General features: G+C 36.1%; 1 protein-coding gene across 2 annotated transcripts in view; it reads right to left on the bottom strand.

The window, feature by feature from the left end:
* UBQLN1 (ubiquilin 1) overlaps positions 1-21,831 on the bottom strand; it is a 40,205-nt gene extending 18,374 nt beyond the window's left edge. Inside the window, exons 1-3 of one of the 2 annotated variants that reach the window (XM_031447188.2) lie at positions 21,436-21,831; positions 4,566-4,717; positions 2,772-2,887 (exon numbers count right to left, since the gene is read on the bottom strand). In XM_031447188.2, coding sequence (XP_031303048.1) covers positions 2,772-2,887; positions 4,566-4,717; positions 21,436-21,615 — 448 coding nt within the window. In that variant the 5' untranslated portion in view covers positions 21,616-21,831. The remainder of the gene's footprint in view (positions 1-2,771; positions 2,888-4,565; positions 4,718-21,435) is intronic. The other variant, XM_031447189.2, reaches the window with a different exon arrangement.
* Between the last annotated feature and the right edge of the window lie 829 nt (positions 21,832-22,660).

The following is a 22,660-nucleotide window of genomic DNA, read 5'->3' as shown; positions in this document are numbered from 1 at the left end:
AGTTTAGAGTTAACACCTATCTTTCTGAAACTATTCCAAAAAATTGCAGAGGAAGGAACACTTCTGAACTCATTCTGAGGCCACCATCACCCTGATACCAAAATCAGACAAAGATATCGTATACACACACACAAATTACAGGCCAATATCACTTATGAATATAGACTCAAAAATCTTCAACAAAATACTAACAAATCAACTCGAACAATGCATTAAAGGGATCATACACCATGATCAAGTGTTATTTACCCCACAGATGCAAGGATTTTTCAATATCTGCAAATCAATGTGATTACCAAATTAACAAATTGAAGAACAAAAACCATAAGATCATCTCAATAGATGCAGAAAAAGCTTGATAAAACTCAACACCCATTTATGATGAAAACTCTCTAGAAAGTGAGCATAGAAGGGAACATACCTCAACACAACAAAGGCCATATATGACAAACCCACAGCTAATATCATACTTAATGCTGAAAAGATGAAAGCATTTTCCCTAAGATGAGGAATGAGACAAGGAGGCCCACTCTCATCACTTTTATTCAGCATAGTTTTTAAGTCTTAGCCATAGCAATCAGAGAAGAAAAATAAATAAAAGGAATCCAAATTGGAAAAGAAGAAGTAAAACTGTCACTGTTTGCACATGACATGATACTATACGTAGAAAATCCTAAAGATGCTACCAGAAAACTAATAGAGCTCATCAATGAATTCGGTAAAGTTGCAGGATACAAAATTAATATACAGTAGTCAGTTACATTTCTGTAAACCAACAACAAAATATCAGAAAGAGAAATGAAGTAAACAATCCCATTTACCACTGCATCAAAAATAGAAAACCTAGGAATAAACCTATCTAAAGAGGCAAAGAACCTGTACTCTGAAAACTATAAGACACTGATGAAAGAAACTGAAGACAACACAAACAGATGGAAAGATATACCATGTTCTTGGATTAAAGAATCGATATTGTTAAAACTACCCAAGGCAATCTACAGATTCAATGCAATCTCTATCAAATTACCAAAGACATTTTTCACAAAACTAGAAAAATGTTAAAATCTGTATGGAAACATAAAAGACCCCAAATAGTCAAAACAACCTTGAGAAAGGACAGAGCTAAAGGAATCATGCTCCCTGACTTCCAGACACATAGATCAATGGAACAGGATATAAAGTCCAGAAATAAACCCATGTACTTATGGTCAATTAATCTACAACAAAAGAGGTAAGAATATACAATGGAGAAAAGACAGTCTCTTCAATAAGTGGTGCTGAGAAAGCTGGACAGCTACCTGTTAAAGAATGAAATTAGAATATTCTCTAACACTATATACAAAAATAAACTCAAAAATAAAATTCCCAGAGGAAAACAAAGTCAGAGAACTGTGACATAAATTGCAGCAATGTTTTTTTCCAACTGGCTCCTAGAGTAATGGAAATAAAAGCAAAAATGAACAAATGTGACCTAATTAAAAGTTTCTGCACAGCTAAGAATACCATCAAAAAATGAAAAAACAATCTATAGAATGAGAAAAAGTATTTACAAATGATGTAACAAACAAAGGACTAACTTCCAAAATACACAAACAGCCCACAGATTACTATCAAAAAAAAAAAAGAAATGAAACCCAATCAAAAAATGGGCAGAAGACCTAAACAGACATCTCTCCAAAGACATCCAGATGGCCAACAAGCACAAGAAAAAACTCATCATCACTAATTATTAGAGAAATGCAAATCAAAACTACAATAAAGTATCACTTTACACCAGTCAGAATGGCCATCATTAAAAAGTCTACAAATGATCAAGGGTGTGGAGAGGAGAGGAATGGAATCCTCTACCACTGTTGGTGGGAACGTAGTTTGGTGTAGCCATTATGGAAAACAGTATATGGAGGTTCCTTAAAAAACTAAAAATAGGCCTACCATATGATCCAGCAATCCCACTCCTGGACACATACCTGGAGAAAACTGTAATTCGAAAAGACACAAGCAACCCAATGTTCACAGCAGCACTTTTTACAATAGCTCAGACATGGAAGCAACCTAAACGTCCATCAACTGATGAATGGATAAGGAAGATGTGGTATATATACAATGGAGTACTATTCAGCCATAAAAAAGAATGAAATAATGCCATTTGCGGCAACATGGATGGACCTGGAGATTGTCGTTCTAAGTGAAGTAAGCCAGAAAGAGAAATACTGTTTATCACTTACATGTGGAATCTAAAAAAAAGATATAAATAAACTTATTTACAAAACAGAAACAGACTTACAGACATAAGAGAACAAACTTATGGTTGCCAGGGAGTAAAAGAGATGTGGAGGGATAAATTGGGAGTTCAAGATCTGCAGATACTAACTATTATATAAACAACAAGTTTATATACTTTAGCACAGGAAACTATATTCAGTATCTTGTAGTAACCTAAAATGAAAAAAAATATGAAAACATATGTCTGTATAGGTATGACTGAAACACTATGCTGTACACCAGAAATTGACACAATATTGTAAACTGATTATACTTAAAAAAGAATGCAAAAAAAGGTGTCACTTATTAACCACTTGTTTTATGTAAATACAAGCTAAATAAGCACATCTGTATTCCCAACTACTCCTTTAATATCTCCAATTACAGAAATAAGCTATAGAACCTTTTGTTGTTGTTGCTAATGTTTAATTCTGTCATTTTATTCAAAACCATCTGGGGAAGAAGGGAAGTTTTTTTCATTCCTATAAAAAATGACTAAGAACACATACCTAAACCAAATGGGCTGCTAGTAGCAGAACCAGATGTGGAGCTACTACTAGGAGCTGATGATGTGGTAACATTGCTTCCACTGGTGCTTGTTTGCTGAGCTGAATGATCCTGAGGCCTAGGAAAAATAATTACATCCTGGTGTAAACAATGGAGCTAGTTAGTTTTAAACAACCCCTGAAATTCCAATACCCAGAAATAAAATGTAAGTTTTCAGACCAACCCAAATTATCATAAAGCAAATACCTTGAGATAACTAAGCAGTAGGAACACAAATATAAAGAAACATAGATAGTAAAACCTCACAAAATCCAAATTATACTTCAACTGCCCCTCCTTGAGTATAATGTATATAAATACTTCATTACTTTCAATCATACTGATTATATAGAGGGAGACAGGTTACCTCACAGAAGAGAATCAATGACTAGTCACAATTACAAAGCTTGACTATATCAGCAGCTTTTTATCTACACCCCCTTTAAGCTCCTGAGCATTAGGAGGCAGTTTTACTCAAAACCTAAAATTATTAAAAGTAAAAAATAAAAAGAGACTTTACTAGAAGAAGGCTGAGAAATCAATAAAAGTAACAACTGAGTATAACTTAATGTTATCTTTAAGTAAAAAACAAGGAGACTTTATTGGAAACCCCTTCCATCTGATACCAGTTAAGAGTTGTTAATCTCACTCAAATGACTGCTTCTTTCACTGATTCTAAGATGCATTGTTTTTTCATTTTACCATTTCTATAATAGATCTTTCTTACAATTGCTGAGAGCCAGGCATCAATGGCCACGCCTGCACACATGTGTTTTGTATGATTTCAACTGAGTGACTAAGTACACTGTTAGATGAGACATCCTATGTTTAATTACCACATAAAGTGTCTTCAGGAAGATTATACCATTAATTGGTACCAAAATGAGGATACTATATATATAGAAAAGCACAGAAACAGGAACACAGGGAATGAATTTTGTATCAGTGAAGCAAATTTTACTACTGGAGGAAAACCAGCATAAAAATTTGCAGAATGGGTGTCAACAGCTGGGAACAAACTCCTGAAGAAAATACTGTAGCACTCCTAAGAAATGCTGCACCACTTACACTCTTGACAGAACAGTTTCATCCCATTAGGAAAAATATGGACACTGATTACTAAGTCAAAAGGCAATTCAAAAGAATGAGACTCAAAGTGAAGTAGGGTTAAGAAGGCTTTAAACATTTATTCATGCATATTTTCTTTGTATGTATGCACAGAGTTGATGATAAGATACTATATCCAAATAAGCCTAAAGGAGCTCTTGGAGCTCTTTAAGCATAAAATAATTTTAAGTGAAAAGAAAATACACTAATTTAACTGGCAGTATTTTTTCTTAGTGGGACACAAAATAAGGATGCCTCTTAAAAATTGAATAGTGCCTTAGATTTAATAAAATATAGTTACTGATTCTGCAGCTTGCCAAGGAGGTAAGTCACTCTGATCTTTATCCAAAAATCTCCCTAAAACAAAAACCATACCTAATTATGTATTAATGTGCTTGTTCTGTAATTCAAAAAATATAATAGTTCAATAAAGATGACCTTTCTAAAATATCACATGTGTAAGCATCAGCATTACTGAATCACACTGGTTTTTTTTTAAAGACATCTGCTATCAACAGCAGCAAATAAATGAATTTTAACCCATTTAAATATTAATGACAGAAAGTTATCTAAAGCCAAGACTGGTTATTTTCAAAAGAGAAATATAAACATTTATTCAGTTTAAAGCTAAATGTCTTCTAAAAACATACCTGTTTTGTGTTTTGATGACAAGGTGAACAGTAAGTCCATCGTGAATTCCATGCTGACTCAAAGTATCTTGATCTTTTAAAATTTTTCCAGCAAATATCAACACAAGTTGGTCAGTATGTGATTTGAAACGTTTAGAGATTTCTTCTTTGAACTAAATAAGACAAAAATAAAATAAATATGAATTACAGGTGTTTGCAAAACACCGTTTAGTCTAGTTTCTAGAAGAAAGTACCCAATATAGTACCAAGAAGCCCCTAATATACATATTGCAAGAATTCAAACACTAAAAGACACATCCTGCATCCATATCTTGATCTTAGTTGAAAATAAGTATTACCATTTCACCTATCTCTAACACAAACGTTTAATTAAAGGTGCACATATCCTATATTCAATCTACTGCTAAGGCTGAATAATGCATTTGTCATAGCCTTATTCTTTTTATATCAATGGTGCTAAATGTTGTTCAAGCCACACATAGTTCTCACCAAGTTTACAATAACTTTTTCCTCAGATTTCCATCTCCAGTCCTGCTCTTTTCTACTTGAATATAGAGAAAGCCAACCTCATATTCTTGGCCTATTATACTGACTTTCCTCCACATCTCTTTCATTCAACATTAACAAGCAATATTATGCAGATATAAAGACAGAAAGCAAAAATCTTTCCCTGAAGGAGTGCAGTCCAATGGAAGAGTCAGTCAAATAAACCACAAAGTACAGAGGAAGCACAAAGGGCAGTTAGAGAAAGTTTCCCAGTGAAAACCAATTGGGAAATAGCCAGGAAAACCTGAAGAAAGGCTCCCCAGGAATGAGAATAACAGGCAAAAACAGACAAGAGAAGAGAGTGCCATACTGTAAGAAAAGCTTTACCCTATGCTAGATCAGTGTTTCTCAAACCTTCATCAAAACCTGTATACTTAGGTTTTACTCCACTGTCCAAGTGAGTAAACCTCAGGGTGGGTCAAGGAATTCAGAAAAGAACCACATCTTAAACCACTCTACCCCAATGCCCCACAGAAGTGGGTCTCAATTAATCACGCACTATTGCCAAAGCAATGTTTTGGAAATAAAGGGTGCTGGGGGGTATTTCTGGTTGTCACAGTAAGTGGAAAGACACATTAAACGACATTTGAGATTTTAGAAAATCTTGCAGGGACAGGAGGGGTGAGGTAAAGGGATATAAATATAAAACAAGACATGCCATATGTCAATCATTGTCAAAAATGACAGGTGCTTTTGAAAGTTCACCAAATTCTACCTTTATGTATAAATGAAATTTTCCGTAATCAAGTTACAACACTCAATGTAAGCAACTGGTTTTCTTTAAAAAAAAAAATCATAAAGATAATGTGAAATTATACTGTGGTAAATATTTTCAAGATTTTCCATCTGAACTTTCCTTCCTTTACTTAAAAATATGACATATAAACCTTTTATCTAAAATAAGCAATTTCCAAGTAACTAGAAAAATCTTTTTAAACAACATTAGCACAATATTCTATATAGAGAGATTAAACCAAATCATGACTGTTATGCTCTCCTGTTATTAGAAATGATTTCTAATCTAATCTTACTTCTAGCTATTAGAAAAAAGAATAAAGTAACAAGCAGCAGAGCACATGGTTTTGTGAGGACTAATGAAAATGTACGTAAAATGCAAGCATTCGGCACCACAGGTAGTGGTCAGTAAATAGTGGTCAGTAAATATCACTATGTCAGCTCTTTTAATCCTCAATAACTGAAGCAGACGGCTGTTAATACATTTCAGATACAGAAACAACAGGTTGAATACGTCCTCCTCCTCACACAGTGACACAGGTTAAACTGCCAGGTTACATTTCAAACCTAGATCTGACTTCAAGAACCAATCTAGACAGATTAATTGTGTGTTTCTTAACCTTAAACCAAGAAACCCTTTTCAGAATCCTTGATATCCCTCAGATGTCATTCAGAAATAAGTAATCTTTGTTCTTGTTGTGCCATATTTTTTATTTTTCTTTGAAATAAGTAATTTAATTGTCTAACATACAAATATATAGCATTTTAGCACATTTAGGATTTAAAGGTAAGATGCTAGACTGATGACACACATCTACTCTTAACATCCTTTCAAATCCCCACTGAAACAAGATTTTCTAATGCTACATAGACATACAACTCACATACAATTTGCCCACTTAAAGTGTACAACAGTTTTTAGTATGTTCAGACATGTGCAACCAGCACCACAATCAATTTTAAAAATTTTCATCTTCTCAAAAAGAAACCAGTATCCCTTACCTATCACTTCCCTATCCCTGCAACACTCCAAACCATGAGAAACCACTAATCTACTTTCTGTCAAACAGATTTGCCTATACTGGACATTTCACATAAGTGCAGTCATATAATATGCAGTCTCTGTGACTGGCTTCTTTTACTTAACATCTTTTCAAGGTCCACCCAGGTTGTCACATGTATCAATACCTCATCCCTGTTTGTGACCAAATAATATTCTTTTGTATAGATATACAACATTTTATTCATCAATTCAAGGACATTTGGGTTGTTTCTACCTTTGGGCCATTATAAATGATGCTGCCATAAAGATTCATGTACAAGTTTTTACATGATCATGTGTTTTCATTTCTCTTAGGTATAAACCTAATAGAGAATTACTGGGTCATATGGTAACTCTCAGTTTAATCATTTGAGAAACTACCAGAGTGTTATCCTAAGTAGCTACACCATTGTATTTTCCTACCAGCAGTGTGTAAGGGTTCCAATCTCTCCACATCCTCACCAACACTTATTATCTGATTTTTTAAACATTATAGCCATCCTAGTAGATGTGAAGTACTTTTGATCTGCATTCCCAATAGTTAAAAGATGTTGATGCATCAAAATAATGAAGAACACAGAGGGACCTTAAGGATACATTTATTTGAAACAAGACTGGCTCTAAGATTAATTGTCAAAGCTCGGCGAAAGATTCATGGGGGGCTAACTTACTGTTATCTCTACTTTCTGTATATTTGAAATTACCCATAATTTTTAAAATTAGGAAAAAAATTTAAAGGAGGAAGAGTAACTGGCAACCTAAACTTTTATATCCAGTGCAAAATCCCTCAAAATGAAATAAAAAGAGACATTTTTCAGACACACAAAAATGGAAAGAATCTGTTACCCAGCATACACAGACTAAAGGAAATGTTAATGTGTTCCTCAGACAGAAGAAAATGATCCTCTCCTAGACAAAGACATAAAAAAGTATAAATAATAAATCAAAATAAAAACTGATTTTATAAAGCATTAATAACAATGTTTTGTGTTGGGAGGAAAGAAGGCAGAAAGGGAGGTTAAGTGTAATCCACAGGCTAGTAAATAGAGTTCAGTTGTTCTAAGGGTCCTTGCATTCAATGGAAAGAAGTACAAGTACTTATTAAAGACATTTTATAAGACATATATGATAATCTCTAGGATAACTACTAAAACAAGAGTATAATCGTCATTCATCTACCAACCTAACAGAAGGGGTAATTCAAATAATACAAAATAATTCAAAGAGTAAAAAAGCAGCATGGAGGAGGAGAGTATAGCTCAGTGATAAAATATATATGTCTAGCATGCACAAGGTCCTGGGTTTAATTGCCAATATCCCTGTTAAATAAATAAAACCTATTTATGTCCCCTCATAAAAAAATAAAAATTAAAAAAATTTCTTTAAAGGAACAGAAACAACAACAAAAAGCAGCCTAGAATAGACAGCAAAAACAAATCAAATAGTATAATGGTAAACGTAAACTAAATGTGTCAGTGATTACATATCAGACTATATGCTAAAAAGACAAAATTTGCCAGACTGGTTTTAAAAACCCAATTTCATGCTGCTTAAAAAAGATACACCTAAACTAAGAAAAAGAAAGGTTGAAAATAAAAAGAATGGGTAAAGACAGTCCTTGCGAAAACTAACCAAAAAAAGTTTGTGAGGCTAATCAACAAAGCAAGCTTCAATATAAAAACTAGAATGCTTTAACATTATAAAGTGTTCAATTCACAAGAAGATAAAACTTCAAATGTGTATGTTCATAACAAAGCCTCAAAATACATAAAGCAAAAATTAAATAGAACTACAGAGAGAAAAACAGACTAATCCAGAAGTACAGTAAGATATTTTAGCACATTTACCTCAGTAACTGATAGAATAAAACAGGTTTGAAAGAAAGGTACAAATATAAAAGATTTGAACTCAACTAACTGATGACTTAACTAGCATGTACAGAATAATGCACCCAATAACTAGAGAGAATAGCATTCTTTTTCAGTATATTTACATAATTATATCATATGCTGGGCTATAAAGCAAGTCAACATATTTCATAAAGTTTAAATCTTAGGGAGTATGTACTCTAACCACATGCAAATTTAACCCATGCAATTAAACAGCACCTGAAAGATAAATCAATAAAGTATTAGTTCAACTGGAAAAGATTTACTAAACAGAACACAAAAAGATGTAACCATAAAAAAGCACAATAAATTGAACCATCATTAGCAGAGTAAAAAAAGTAATAAGCAACACAGAGAAAAATGTCTTCAATACCAAAAACCAACAGAGAGCTTGAATACAGATTTTTTATACAGAGAGCCCGCAAACCAGCAAGACAAAACCCAGCTGAAAACTGGCCAAGAGACTGAAATACGAACTTCACAAAAGTGAAATCTAAATGGCCAATAAACACAGGAAAGAGTACTCATCCTAATAAATAAAAATCAGGTAACTTCAAATTAAAACCAGTGACACATCCACTGAATGGTCCAATATAAAGAATATTACAGTGTTGCAGAGGATCTGGAGCAACTGGAACCCACATATATTACAAGTAGTGAAAGTACAAATTTGTGTATTTTGGAAAAACATTTCACAGTAGAAGCTGAATATATGCTTATACTCAGCAATTCCACTTTTGAGATTTATCTAATAAATTACACATCAAGTACATCAAAAGACATGTTCAAGGAAGTTCAAACTTTGATATTACCCAAAAACTTAAAACAACACAAACATTGCTCAATTATAGAACAAACTGTGATATATTCATAATTAGTAGACTATTCCACACGGTGACAACAAATGAACTACAGCCATTGATGCAAAGCGAAAGCAGCAAATCACAAATGAAGAAAAATTGTTATTTCATTAACACAAGTTAAAGTGGGAAGGGGCAAAAACCATGGTATGAAGTGAGAATAGTGATAGGTACCTTTGGGAGGTGGTGGTGATTGTAAGGGATCACAAGGTGACTTCTGGGGAGTTGGTAAGATTCTACTCCTTTACTTTTGTGCTAATAAATGAAGCTGTACATTTATGTGTGCTTTCTTCTGTATTACACTTCAATAAAAATAGTCTGAAAGTTGATTGTGAATGCCCTACACATAAGAAACAGCAGGAAGTCAAAACATAGATGACCAACTTTCCTGAACATCCAATTTCAAGTGACTCAACTAGCCAGAGAGCTAGCATTTACCTTGTCTTCGGCAGGTCATCTGAAAGGAACTGGGATACAGATAACCTAGTTTTAGGGAGCAGACCAGGGAAACCACAACAGAGATGATCATGCGAGAATAAGAGATGGTCATCCATGAGCATCATATCTAACACAGACAGGTAAGACATGATATCTAAAGAAGGCACAACCTCAAAAGCTTATAGAACAATAGTGAATAGTTAAGTTGGGCCCTTAGTAATATTTACAGTCTGGAATCCTCCTAACCATTGGTTGTCAATGTTAGTATTGAAGGGTAGCTGGGCTTTCTGGACAGACTAAGGGCTTCTCTATAGTGTCCTACATGTAAAGAAGTAAGATCCCACTGCACACAGTTCAAAAAGCATCGACATTAATCATTAGTTTATCAAGCAGCTCCACTGTGTCTGACACCACAGCCATATTATGTTATCTCATTCAATCCTCAAACAAAACCTCAAGAAACCAAAGTCCAACAGGCCCATAAGAAATCACTTTCTCCTACAAAATTACAACATTGTTGAAAATTCACATGATTGATAGATACTAGAATCCTCCAGCCTCATGGAACTCACGGTTTTGAGGGGCACCTAAGGCAATTTAAAAGTATGAGTTTACAGCATTTCATGGTAAAAGCTGGAAAGCATTATAACACACAGGGTACAGCTATACTTCTAGTATTGTACAGAGCAAAATTATCACCTATCCATTATAATTCAAGTCTTTTTATAAAAAATAAATTTTAAATTTCAAACAACCAATGTCAAACAATTTCAGTATCAGAACCACTCCCAAACAGACGAAAGTAATATTGATTTATTCTGAGTAAATTATCCAAAATGTGTTAACAAACTAACAAAAACCAAGGGATTAAAACAACTCTAAATTCAGCTGCCTGCTACTCCATTTGAAACAAAAATGAATGAAATCTTAATTTTAATTGTACCATATCAAACAGATATACTAGATCTTCTCAAATCAGCTGCATTTTATACAATTGATCCAAATATGATCAATTAAAACAATGTTATACTTTTGCAGAAGAGCCAAAAATTCTGCACATACTTCATACATGCTTAAACTTCTATTCTGCATTCTAAAAAAGGGAAGAGGAAAATTGTTCATTCACAATGGCTTCAAATTTTCCAAAAATTTGATCTCTAACATTTGAACTTTGCTTCCGTATCTGTTTTATCTACTACACTTTTACTGAACACAAGAAAAAAATTAGAAGCTAAGTAGTACTGACTTAGAACAAAAAACCAATTAGCAATCTTAAAAATTCTCAAAGCAGCTTTAGACAGAGGCAGTCCACAGACACTACTGCTCTGTAGAAACATAAAACTTACTGCGCCAAATTACATAAAATGTTTCCATCTATCTAGGAAAGAACTGTAACCATAAATGAAAGATTTTTGTAATTTCTTTTAGGTATTTCTAGACTACGTAGATACATTTATTTTTGTCGTTAAGCCCATGTGGCCTCCACTAACTCAAAAAGAAAAATCCATAATGAAATGGGCTTCTAAGGACCCATATTTGTTATAAATGTATTTTTCCTACTCTGGTCTTGCACTGACAACCTACAGTAATAACCAACTGGCCAGAAAAGTTGAAAACTGAGAATTACTAGATGCTTTCTCAAAAACCGTTAAGAATTAAAATTTTAACATACCTCAAAGTAAGTAATGATTTGAAGCCAACCTAGCATTTACAAAACAACCTTCTGTAGTACATATATGTATATACCCCATTTTATTTATCCATTTAGCTCTCAGTGTTCAGCTGGGTTGCTTCTATCTTTTGGATATTATAATTTTAATGTTTTATTAACCTAGTATACTTAAATATTTCAACACGTAACTGATATAAAAATTTAGATATTTTACTTTTTTTAATATTAGGGCTTCAAGATCTGGTATTTTACATTCACAGCGTATCTCAACTGGAACTAGCCACATGTGGCTAGATACTTCGGAATTTGATGGCATAGCTCATAAAGTCTTCATGCTTTGTTCCCTACTTACCTCTCCCACTTCAGTCACTGCATTTCAGCCACTTTCAAGTCGTTCCCCCCAACTGTCACTTACTAGTTCTTTTCCTCTTTGGGCTTTTGCCAATGCTGGTAATGACAGTAACATAATAGTAATTAGTCCAGGCTTATCAAGGCATAATGCAGTATCTTTTTTTATGTTTCACAACTTTATGATGAAAGTACTATTATCTCTTTTTTAAAGTCAAGAAATGGACTTAGATTAATAATGTGATTAAATTTATATACCTATTAAATAGTGGAGCCTAGATTCAAATCCAGTGACTATCTTTGGAGCCCACACCTAACCACTGCTCAAAGTTGCTTTGACTTTTCTCTGGTTGGCTTTTCAGCCTTTAGGTTTATTTAAATGTTAGTTCATCAGATATTGATTGGTCTCACACTCTAAATCAGATCAATGATTGTAACCTCTCATACCATTTTGTGATTATATGCATTTTATCCTCCCTACCCTATACTGTAATAATTTACAAAGGGGCTGTTTTGCTTACCTTTTAACCCCATGGTACCTGCCTAGTACTGCACTTGGCACATACTGAGTAATGCAAGTATTTAGTGAACGAACAGTGTTTTAAAGACTTATTTGCAATATTTAGAACTTACTAAGGAGTATTTTAACAATGTGGTTTACTTAGAAAAGGGATGCTTATTAGTTTAAATGTCTAATGGCATTATTTTAGTTGTTTTGTGTGAGCAGCTTCCACTTTTAAAAAAAAAAAAAACCGTTAAAATTAGGACTGAGAGTTTCTTGAGACTAAAGTTGGCATCTCCAAATTTGTTTGATGCAAAACTGAGTATACAAAACAGATTTCATTCATTATTGGAATGAATAAAATGTATAAATGTGTGTCTCTATTTTGCAAATATTTTCATTATCAGAAAATCTTAACTGTTTTCTTCCAGGTAATTTATGCCATTATGATAAAGTGTGATGTCCTATAAACATAACATAGACTGCTTGGTTTACTAGTTAGGTAACTGGTATACAGATTTCTAGACTTGGGTAAACTGCCTTCCATTAAAATTTTTTTTTATAGACTTTAAAGCTCTCTCCAGTTTTTATAAAGGATGTGCCCTTACTAGTTTTAAAAATCAAGACTGCAAAGAAAATTAAACATAGTACACATGCTACTACTTTAGGAAATTTCAATGATGCAGAAAAGTATGAAACAAAAAGGGGGCCCCACTCAGCATTAATCTTAGTTTATATCTATCTGTTTAACGTACTTACCCATACATTATTTTCTATTCCTGTTAAGCAGTTGGATCATTACCCACTTTTCTTTACCTTAGTACTTTTTATTTGTATCTTTGCAATCTTTCCATATCGGCATATGTAGAGCTAACTCTTTCCACTATTATTTATTGATTATTTGTGTATTTTTTTAAATTAATATTTTGAAGAAGGGGGAAAGGATGTTGGCGTTATTGATTAACTTAGGTGTACTGAAACGTGGTCTGCATTTTGGAGAGAGCATGAATCTGGAATTTGAGAGATCTGACTTCAGGCAAAGTGCTTTACTCCTCTGAGCCTCACTGGCCACATTTTTAACATGTGATATAATACCTGCTTAACTAGATTGTTTGGAAGATTTCATAAGGTAATATATGAAAAGTATCTAGCTCAGAGTTTATATACTTTACTTGTATTGGTTTCTTTCCTCCTGTACACTATTGTTTGCCAGTGAATTGAGTCCTGATTTTTTGCAGTAGAAGGACGCTTAAAGAGTTTGCTAGCATGTGAAAGTGAAACATTTAGTTTGTTATACTTTGTTAGATTTAGATCACAGAAACTCTTCAAAATAAACATTTTATTGATAATGTACTGTAACATTTATGACTATTAAGTGTTATATTTATAAGAAGGTGCCCTTTTCCCACATAGCTGCTTATGTCTTTATAGTTATTTCTAATACTTCAACATCTCCGTGTTAAGATTTATGCAGGGTTTTCTTAATGAGGGTACTTTAAGGTTACTCAAACATTAGGCATTTGGAGAATGATAACTGGCTGAACTACTGCATAGTATGATTTGTTGAATATGGATTTTTTTTCAAAAGGTATTAGCAGTACTGAATAAGAAACTCATTAAAAGATAGATACTCTTAAGGGACTTGCTACTTAAAACGCTGAAATAGCAAATGTTTGAATGCATTGTATTACTCAGACAATTATTTAGAAAATTCTTGCTAAATGCTATTAACACATGGTTCTGCTGCAGGAAATGAAGTTAATGTGTATATTTCAATCTTCAGAGCTTTTTTTTTTTTTTTTTTTTTTTAAGAGCCAGCAAGATTTTTCTGTTTTTCTTCCTGAGGATATTTAATAGAAAGGAGCAGAGACTGGCTGTTTAAAGGCAAGTTTGGTTTGTGGATATTTGTAAAGGATGATTGTTTCTTTTAGCTAGCTTAAAATCAGATTAACTCAATTTTTTAAAGGTGTTTATAATTCAGAGTTTATACTCACAGTTAGGTTGGCAATACTGGGGTGTTTGCCTGAGTGTGAGTACTATGCCCAGGCAACTTACATACATGTCTTGTTCCATTGTTCCATTAGCCCTACAGAATAAATATCATCTCCATTTTACTGATAAGGAAATCGAGGCTCAGACAGGTAAAACTACTAAGTGGCAAAACTAAGGTATGAATTCAGGTCTGCATGCCTCAAGAACATTCTTTCCTAATACAGTAATGCTTTGTTTCCCCTTCTTCCCCATCAACCGTGTGTGTGTGTGTGTGTGTGTGTGTGTGTGTGTGTGTGTGCGCGCATGCACGTGTACGTATGTGTGTGAGAGATTTTCCTCCCCAAAACAATCAAGAATGGGAAATAAGTGAAGTGGGCCCTGAACTGCTGAGACTGGTATCGTAAAAGTTCATATACAAAATCTTATTCATTTCAGGACAGCATTTCTAAGTCTTAATTGCTTATCTGCATCTTCCTCTCCAGATTAAAAATAGCAAATTTAGGAGGAAGGGAATGTATACTGTCAAGAACAGAACTGATAGTTTGGTAAAAAAACAAATATGGAATACCTTGAGAGTCTGGATCTATATCTCTGTATTGCAGAACAGCAGTTGATATTTGCACCAGTAACTCAGCATTATAAAAAATTATTACCTGTAGGATGGAAAACAATTTTGGTGCTCATGGAGGGATGAACTTCAATTAGCTAGAGAATCCACTGATGTGAAACACTTGACTTTGGATAACGTTGAGAAAATGGGAAGCTACTGAATTATCTTGGAAAAAAAACAGGGAAGAAATTCTGACACATGCTACAACATGGATGAAACTTGAGAACATTATGCTAAGTGAAATAAACCAGTCACAAAAGCACAAATACTACGATTCCACTTTTACAAGATACCTAGAGTAGTCAAATTCAGAGAGACAAAAAGCAGGATGGTTGTTGCCAGAGGCTGGCAGGATATTGGGGAGTTACTGTGTAACAAATACAGGGTTTCAGTTTTTTTAAGAGGAAAAGAGTTCTGGAGATGGATGGTGGTGATGGCTGCACGACAATATAAATGTATTAAATGTGACTGAACAGTACACTCAAAAATGGTTAAGATAATAAAATTCTATGGAATGAATACTGACTATGTTAAAAAATTAATTTTATTTAAGTGGCTATGAGAAAATTTAAATTGCATATGTGGCCTGCATTATGTCTATTGGACACACTGTTAAAACCTAAGTCATCGTAAAATTTTCCAATTAGAAGGGTTTTGAGGAACTGTGTGACAAGATCTAGAACAGTAAGCCCGAATGCCCTAAGGCAGGGGTCAGCAAACTTTACGTAGAGGGCTAGAGAGTAAATATTTTCAGCTCTGTGGCCATATGACCTGTTCTGAAAGCACAGATGGTACATAAAGAGAATGGGCATGCTGGATTTGGCCCACTATGGCTTGCTGACACTGGCCTTAAGTCATCCACTGTTAAGCAATGGCTCTTACCAGCTCAGACTGCTACATTTTCAGTAATTGTGTAAACCAGTTTATTATGAGTAACTTAAAATCTTCCATGGTAATAAATAAGCTTATCAATCAATCAACCAATCAATCAATTTTCCATGGCAAGAGGTATTTATACCATGGAAATCAGCAAACACTACAAATCAGTGCTGTTTTTCCTGAAGAACTAGGTGATAAACATTTACCAGCACACCAACTGTAAAGAATTAACGTCTCTATGCATTTAAAATTATGTTAGTTGTGATCCATCTTTAAGAAAAATGCATAGTCATTCAAAATCACTTTCTGTGTTCTGTGATTCAGATGAAGATCCTCAGCTAAGAAATGAAAGGCTGTTCTAGAAGAATTGTTCCAGTAACCAGAAGCAAGTGTGAATATCCTGAGGGAGTCAAGAGTGGTGACCTAAGGGGAGAGCAATTAAAAATGAAACTGCAAGAGGAGAGCAGGAAGCCATGAGACTACATATTATGTCAGCTGTCCAAATCCACAAAGGCAGAGGGGCAACTTTGAGATTTGAGCATCTGTGGATTCTGGTACCCATTCTAGTACCCATTCTGGTACTAATACTCTGCAGACACCAAGGGACAACCATACTTGCATTCAGTAAAGACTGAAAAACTGGTAGTGATTATTAATTACACATTATCACACATACGGTCTATATTCATTTGTAAATACTTACTGAGCCTAAACTATGTGCTAGGCTCTGGTAACACAACAGCGAACAATCACAGAAGAAATAAGTATTAATCAAATAATCACATAGATTTTAAATTATAATGAATTACAATCAAAATCACGATGCTATGAAAAAGCACAACATGGAATCCCAACCTACTCTGGACAATCAGGGATGCTTCTTTAACACAGAGACCTTTTGCACTAAGATTTAAGGGAGAAAAGGAATGGGCAAAGAGCAGGAGGCATTCCAGGTAGCAAGAACAAATTGCATAAACTGCTGACGCAGGGGAAAAAATGTAATTAACCAGTCAAGCAACTAAAAACTCATTAAGGCAAGAGCCAAGTGACCAAGGAGGAAGTAGTTTTGATCTCATGATCCTCCTAGAAGGATCCTGGATACCCCCAGCCCCAGATAACACTGAGAACTGCTGCTTGAGTAACAGAAAGCCAAGTAATCACAATGAGATACCACTTCATAGCAACTAGGAAGGCTATAATCAAAGATGGACAATAACAAGTGTCACAGAGAATGGAGAGTAACTGGAATCCTCACGTACTGCTAGTGGGAATAAAAAATGGTAAAGATGTTTTGGAAAACAGTTTGGCAGTTCTTCAAAAAGTTAAATATAGATCTATCACATGACCCAGTAATTCCCCTCATAGGCATTCACTCAAGAAATATGCATACATATGTCCACACAAAAACTCGTATAAGTATCCACAGAAGCATTATTCATAATGGTCAAAAAGTAGAAACAACCCAAATGTCCCTCAACTGATAAATGAAGAAATAAAATGCGGTATATACCCATACAGTGGAGTATTATTTAGCAATAAAAAGGAAGTACTGATACACGCTACAACATGGATAAACCTTGAAAACATACTAAGTAAAAGAAATCAGTCACAAGTTTTCTAAATCTGGCATGTATTTCACCCTTACAGAACATCTGAAATCAGTGCAACCACATTTCAAGTGTTCAACAGTCAGATGTGAAAGGAGGCACCACGGTGGTCAGGACTTCTAGATTCACACTCTAAAGTATAATTTTAAGTGATGTTTGTGATAATGACGCTAAGGCACAGCAATTTCCCTTATCAAGGAAAGGTTCAATTCTATTTAACACAGCACTTACATTATGTTTAAGTATGTTAATATTTTTCTAAAAGTTTCAAGCAACAAAGACATTTTCTAAAATTAGAACATACACTGCCTGAATATTCCAGGTAACTGTATTTTTAAATCGTATACTACAGTCTAAGAGAGCTACAAAATCCCAGAACAAGCTAGTCAGAAGTTAGTATAGGGTAGTACCCTTCCAGTTTCTGCACTAATTTTAATCACACACAAAAAACATTCTTCTGGACTTCTTGTTGACACTGAGAAATCCTCTGTTTCCTGATAGCAAATCATGAATAATTATTAGAAAACAATCTCATACATAGGGATCTTATGCCATTACCCATTTTTTTAACCTATTTACTTATACTATGAAAATTCTTATTAATGAAACTGCTTTGGAACATATACAGTGAAGTTTACATTCTAACCACCCTTAGGTAGAAATTTAAACATTACTCAATTGATTCTGAGTGCTCAATGAAAAATTTCATTTTAATTTCAAAAAAGTATAAGCTTTATTATCTTCAAACAAGTTAAAATTTATTAAATATCAATTGTATTAAAGTATCCTGTTTCTACCTGTTATATATACTCAGAAACCGAGGAGAAAACAGAAAAATTAATAACCACCTTACAACTTTTACAGCTGACCCAAGAGACTTAATATAATTTCATCCAATTAACTGTTAGAACATATTCATAAATATTACTTCAGTATAACATATTAGGAGAATTTACATTATATAGAAAACACTTAATGAAAGAGATTTTTAATTACATAAAATGGGATTTGCCTGATAGAAAGCCTAAGCCTTCAACATTATCCTTTTGCAGGTAACTCTTTACCTCTAAGATTAGATAAAAATTTTCAGGCCCAAATACTTTCCAATTTTTTACTAAACATTTTCCATGACATCATAATGTCCTTAAGTTTATTTTGATGTCAAATTTTAATCTGTAGCGAATAGTTTAAACCTGTAAAAATTCAGAGAAAAATTTTACAAAAATATCTTTTTTTGTGCTTCAAGTGGAATTTTACAAAACATGTGAAAACTGCTTTTCTTATTCTTGTACATTTTTCTGTATGTACATTCCTTAACAGAGCCTACAAGTAGTTCAACTTGTCTTCAGATTCTTGATGTAGTGATGAACTTCAATATTTATGTTTTCTGCTTGAACAGAAAGTATTTGTCAAAATAAAAATTCGACTGCCATGTGAAAAAGTTGCTGCAGAAAAAAGGATTTCATTTTATCTATTAAAATTTTATTTTGGTTACAGAGGAGTAAAACTAAAACTTCCATGAATCCTGAAATTAAAATTCACCATCACAAAAAGTTTAAAAATCCTCACAAATGTAACACCATAAACTGATGTAAAAGAACTTTATTTATAAAATATTGACTTTCTAATCTTTTACAGTAAAATGCTGAAAGCAGCCGGGATGGTGGAAACCAGAATTAGGGATTCTAAAAAATCTAAGGGCTTCAAAAGTTAATACGACACACCCATTACAATAACTAAGATAAAAAAGACTGATATTATCAAATGGTAGTAGGAATGTGGAGCAACAGGAACTCCCCTGCATTGTCAGTCGGATTGTAAAATGGCACAAGTACATACTTCCTTAAGAAACTAAATCTACAGCTACCTATGACCCAGTCATTCCACTTCTAGTTATTTAACATGAGAGATAAAAGCATTTGTCTAAGAAAAAGATCTGTACAAGAGTGTTAATAGCAACTAACTGGACCCCTAGATGACCCTCAACAGGAAAATGGATAGATTATGATAGTATATTCATACAATGGAAGACAACACAGCAATGAAAAGGAACTACTGACAATGCACAGCAATAACGAATCTCAAAAACACTAAGCCAAGTGAAAAAGCCTTACACAGAAAAGTACATATCATATAATACCATTTTTGTGAAATTTTAGAATAAGTAAAATGAGCTCATGGAGGAAAAAAAGTGAGTGTGAGTGACAGTGTGACTGAAACGACCAGGAAAGGGCAAGAGGGAACTTTCTAGTTGATTATAAAGTTCGACAACCCAAAAAGGCTTTGGATTACACAGGTGTGTATTTGTGAAAACTCATGGAATGGCAACCGTACGCATTTCACTGCATGTCAAATTTTCCTTAAAAAATTAAACTCAAGTTGATGATATGCACATTGCTGAAGTGCTTTTTAAGTGTAATGTACTAATATTTGCAACTTACTTAGAAATGCATCCAAAAAATAAAACTGACTGATAAATGATTAACTATGGGATAGAGCAAACACAGCAAGATGCCAAGTATGGGTGGTCACGAGTGTTCACTGCACAATTATTTCAATTTTCCTGTATGTTGGAAAATATAAAAGGGTTAAGGAAAAATTTTATAGAACTGACAGACCAAAAAAATGTTGATTCAATAGGTGGTCAAAGTTTCTCACCTGATGCTACACACTCTACTTACTACTTGACAAAACACATAAACCAATACCCCATTTATGGTTCCTAGAGAAACGTATAGGTACATTTCAGGAATTCTTGCTTCTTCATAAACTGTTCGTTGTCTGAGATCGTGAGAGATCAATTCAGTAATTATGGAAAAATATCCTGGCGCACATAACCAACAATAAACTAAAACAATCTGTTCAATTCTTTAAAATTCTCAATTAACTGTAAAATTTGCATTCCTGAACAGATTTTAAGCGGTAAATCATCTGTTAATGTTCTCCATTAACTAATTTCGTTCTCTTTTAACCGACTGCAACCGCTAACACCTGAATAACGTGGCTATCCTTTTAAAATCAAAAACCTCTCCAATGACTGGCGTCTAAAGGATGACAAATATTACCTTAAAAAAAAACAAAACCAGCAAGTTTTCAATGGAAATCATCCACCTTTCTCCTTAAGCCTAGTACTATTACTTGAAATGTGCTGAAAGCAATTTCTACGTCACAGTTAATTTCTTCTTTAAAGATGGGAAGGTGAGAAAGATTTCAGCAGTCAAAACGCAGAACTAAATGTACACGTGCTCTTCACCCCACCAAATCTGCCTAAACCCGCAAGCAGGTAAAACAATGAGTACCCCCCCCCCCTTTTTTTTTTAATTCATGAGACAAAACCGCAGACTAGACTAAGGCCAACCCTCGCCCAGCCCAGCCTCCACCCCGCCCGGAGCCAGGCGGCGGGTCGTTTTCCTTTGTGAGCAGTCGGAGGGAGGCGGCTAGGGGCGGGGAACTGGGGGAGGAGGCCGGGGGTCGGCAGACCCCGGTACAGGAGGAAGGCGCCGAGGGACGCAGTGTCGGCGCGTCCCACAAACAGGCCGCGCGGCCCCGCCACAAAGCTCTGTGGTGTCCCCAGGAGCAAACCCACGAACCTGGCTGTGATCTAATTCGGGATGAGACCCGGGAGAAAGGCCTACGGCACTGCCGGGGACGACCCCCTCCTCGCAGGTCCTTGCAGAGCCGTCTCCTCCCGCGGCGGGCAGAGGACCTGCCGCCATCCCCACCCCGCCCCGAACCCAGGGCGGCCCTCACCTGCTGGACGGAGCTATTCTCGGGCACTGCGAACTCTTCCTTCTCCTTCGGGGTCTTCACGGTGACTTTCATGATCTTGGGCTCCGCGGAGGCAGCGGCCGCAGGGGCGCCGGCACCTTCGGCTGCGGCGGCGCTGTCCTGGGAGCTCGGAGGGCCGCCGCTTTCAGCATTCTCGGCCATGGCGGCGGCGGCGGTGACTCAGGCGCGCAGGAGGGAGCGGGCGAGCGAGGGGGAGCCAGGCGACGCCAGAGCCGGCCGGCCCGGGCAGTGAAGAATGTGGGGCACGCCGCCTCAGTGACAGCGAGCGCAGGGCCGCCCTAGCGGACGAGGGGCCGCGGAGATCCGCGTGGGCTGCGGCGCAGGCCCGGCTCGGGCGCCCGGCAGCCTCCGTGCGTTCAGACGCCGCTCGGTCGCAGCGACATCCGCAGCCGCCGCCGCTTCCTCCTCTCCGCCCCTCCCCCCACGTCTCTCCGCCGGCGCCGCGCGGGGCACGCCGGGTAACGCAGCTGGCGACGACGCCGAGTCATTCCTGGCCGGCGCTTCTTCGAGCTGTGGCAGCTTCTCTTTCCCTCTCCCGCTCCATTCCTCAGAGTGTAGGCGCATTCAGAGTGAATGACTAAGAGCAAAGCGGGGCGGAAGAGGTCAGCTTGTTTCTTTTTATCAAAAAATAAATTTGTTGGTTCTGGGAGGCACTGTAAGGGCGCACGGAGATGACGTCACGGCTAGCGAAATTACTGGAAAAGAGGCTCGACCACTGGGCGCTGCGGTTGGAAGTGCGCTTGCGCGCTGGCGGGCCAGGTAGTTCCCCGTCCCCTCCCCCCCCACTCTTTCACCTCACACCCCGCGGTGGCGGTGCGTCCCCCTCCCTCGCCACGGCCGCCGGGCCTGTGCGTGTTCAGCGTACCTCACTGGGAGGAGGGTCTGGAACAAGTACCCCCCGATATTTAAATATGCTTAGACTGTCTGCTTGGAAGATATTAAACGTTTGATCTTTCTGTTCGGTGCGCGGAGTTGAAAGATAAATTAATGGAAGAAAAATCCTCATAACGAAAGGCGAATGGACTACACGCTAGTAGCCGCCCTGCTCAATTCCGCGGAGTCATTGCTCCACGGCCAGAGCTTCCCACCCTGGGGTTAGGCGGGTTTGATCAGGTGATGAGACCAGGTGTCTACAATGGTCCCCGCTCCCACGCCCAAAGCCCTGCGCGAGCACCCGCGAATTCTC

This window comes from Camelus dromedarius, chromosome 10 (genome assembly GCF_036321535.1).
Source record: "Camelus dromedarius isolate mCamDro1 chromosome 10, mCamDro1.pat, whole genome shotgun sequence".
NCBI lineage: Eukaryota > Metazoa > Chordata > Mammalia > Artiodactyla > Camelidae > Camelus > Camelus dromedarius.
Note: the sequence above shows the minus strand (reverse complement) of the source record. Positions and strands in the feature narration are given on the sequence as shown.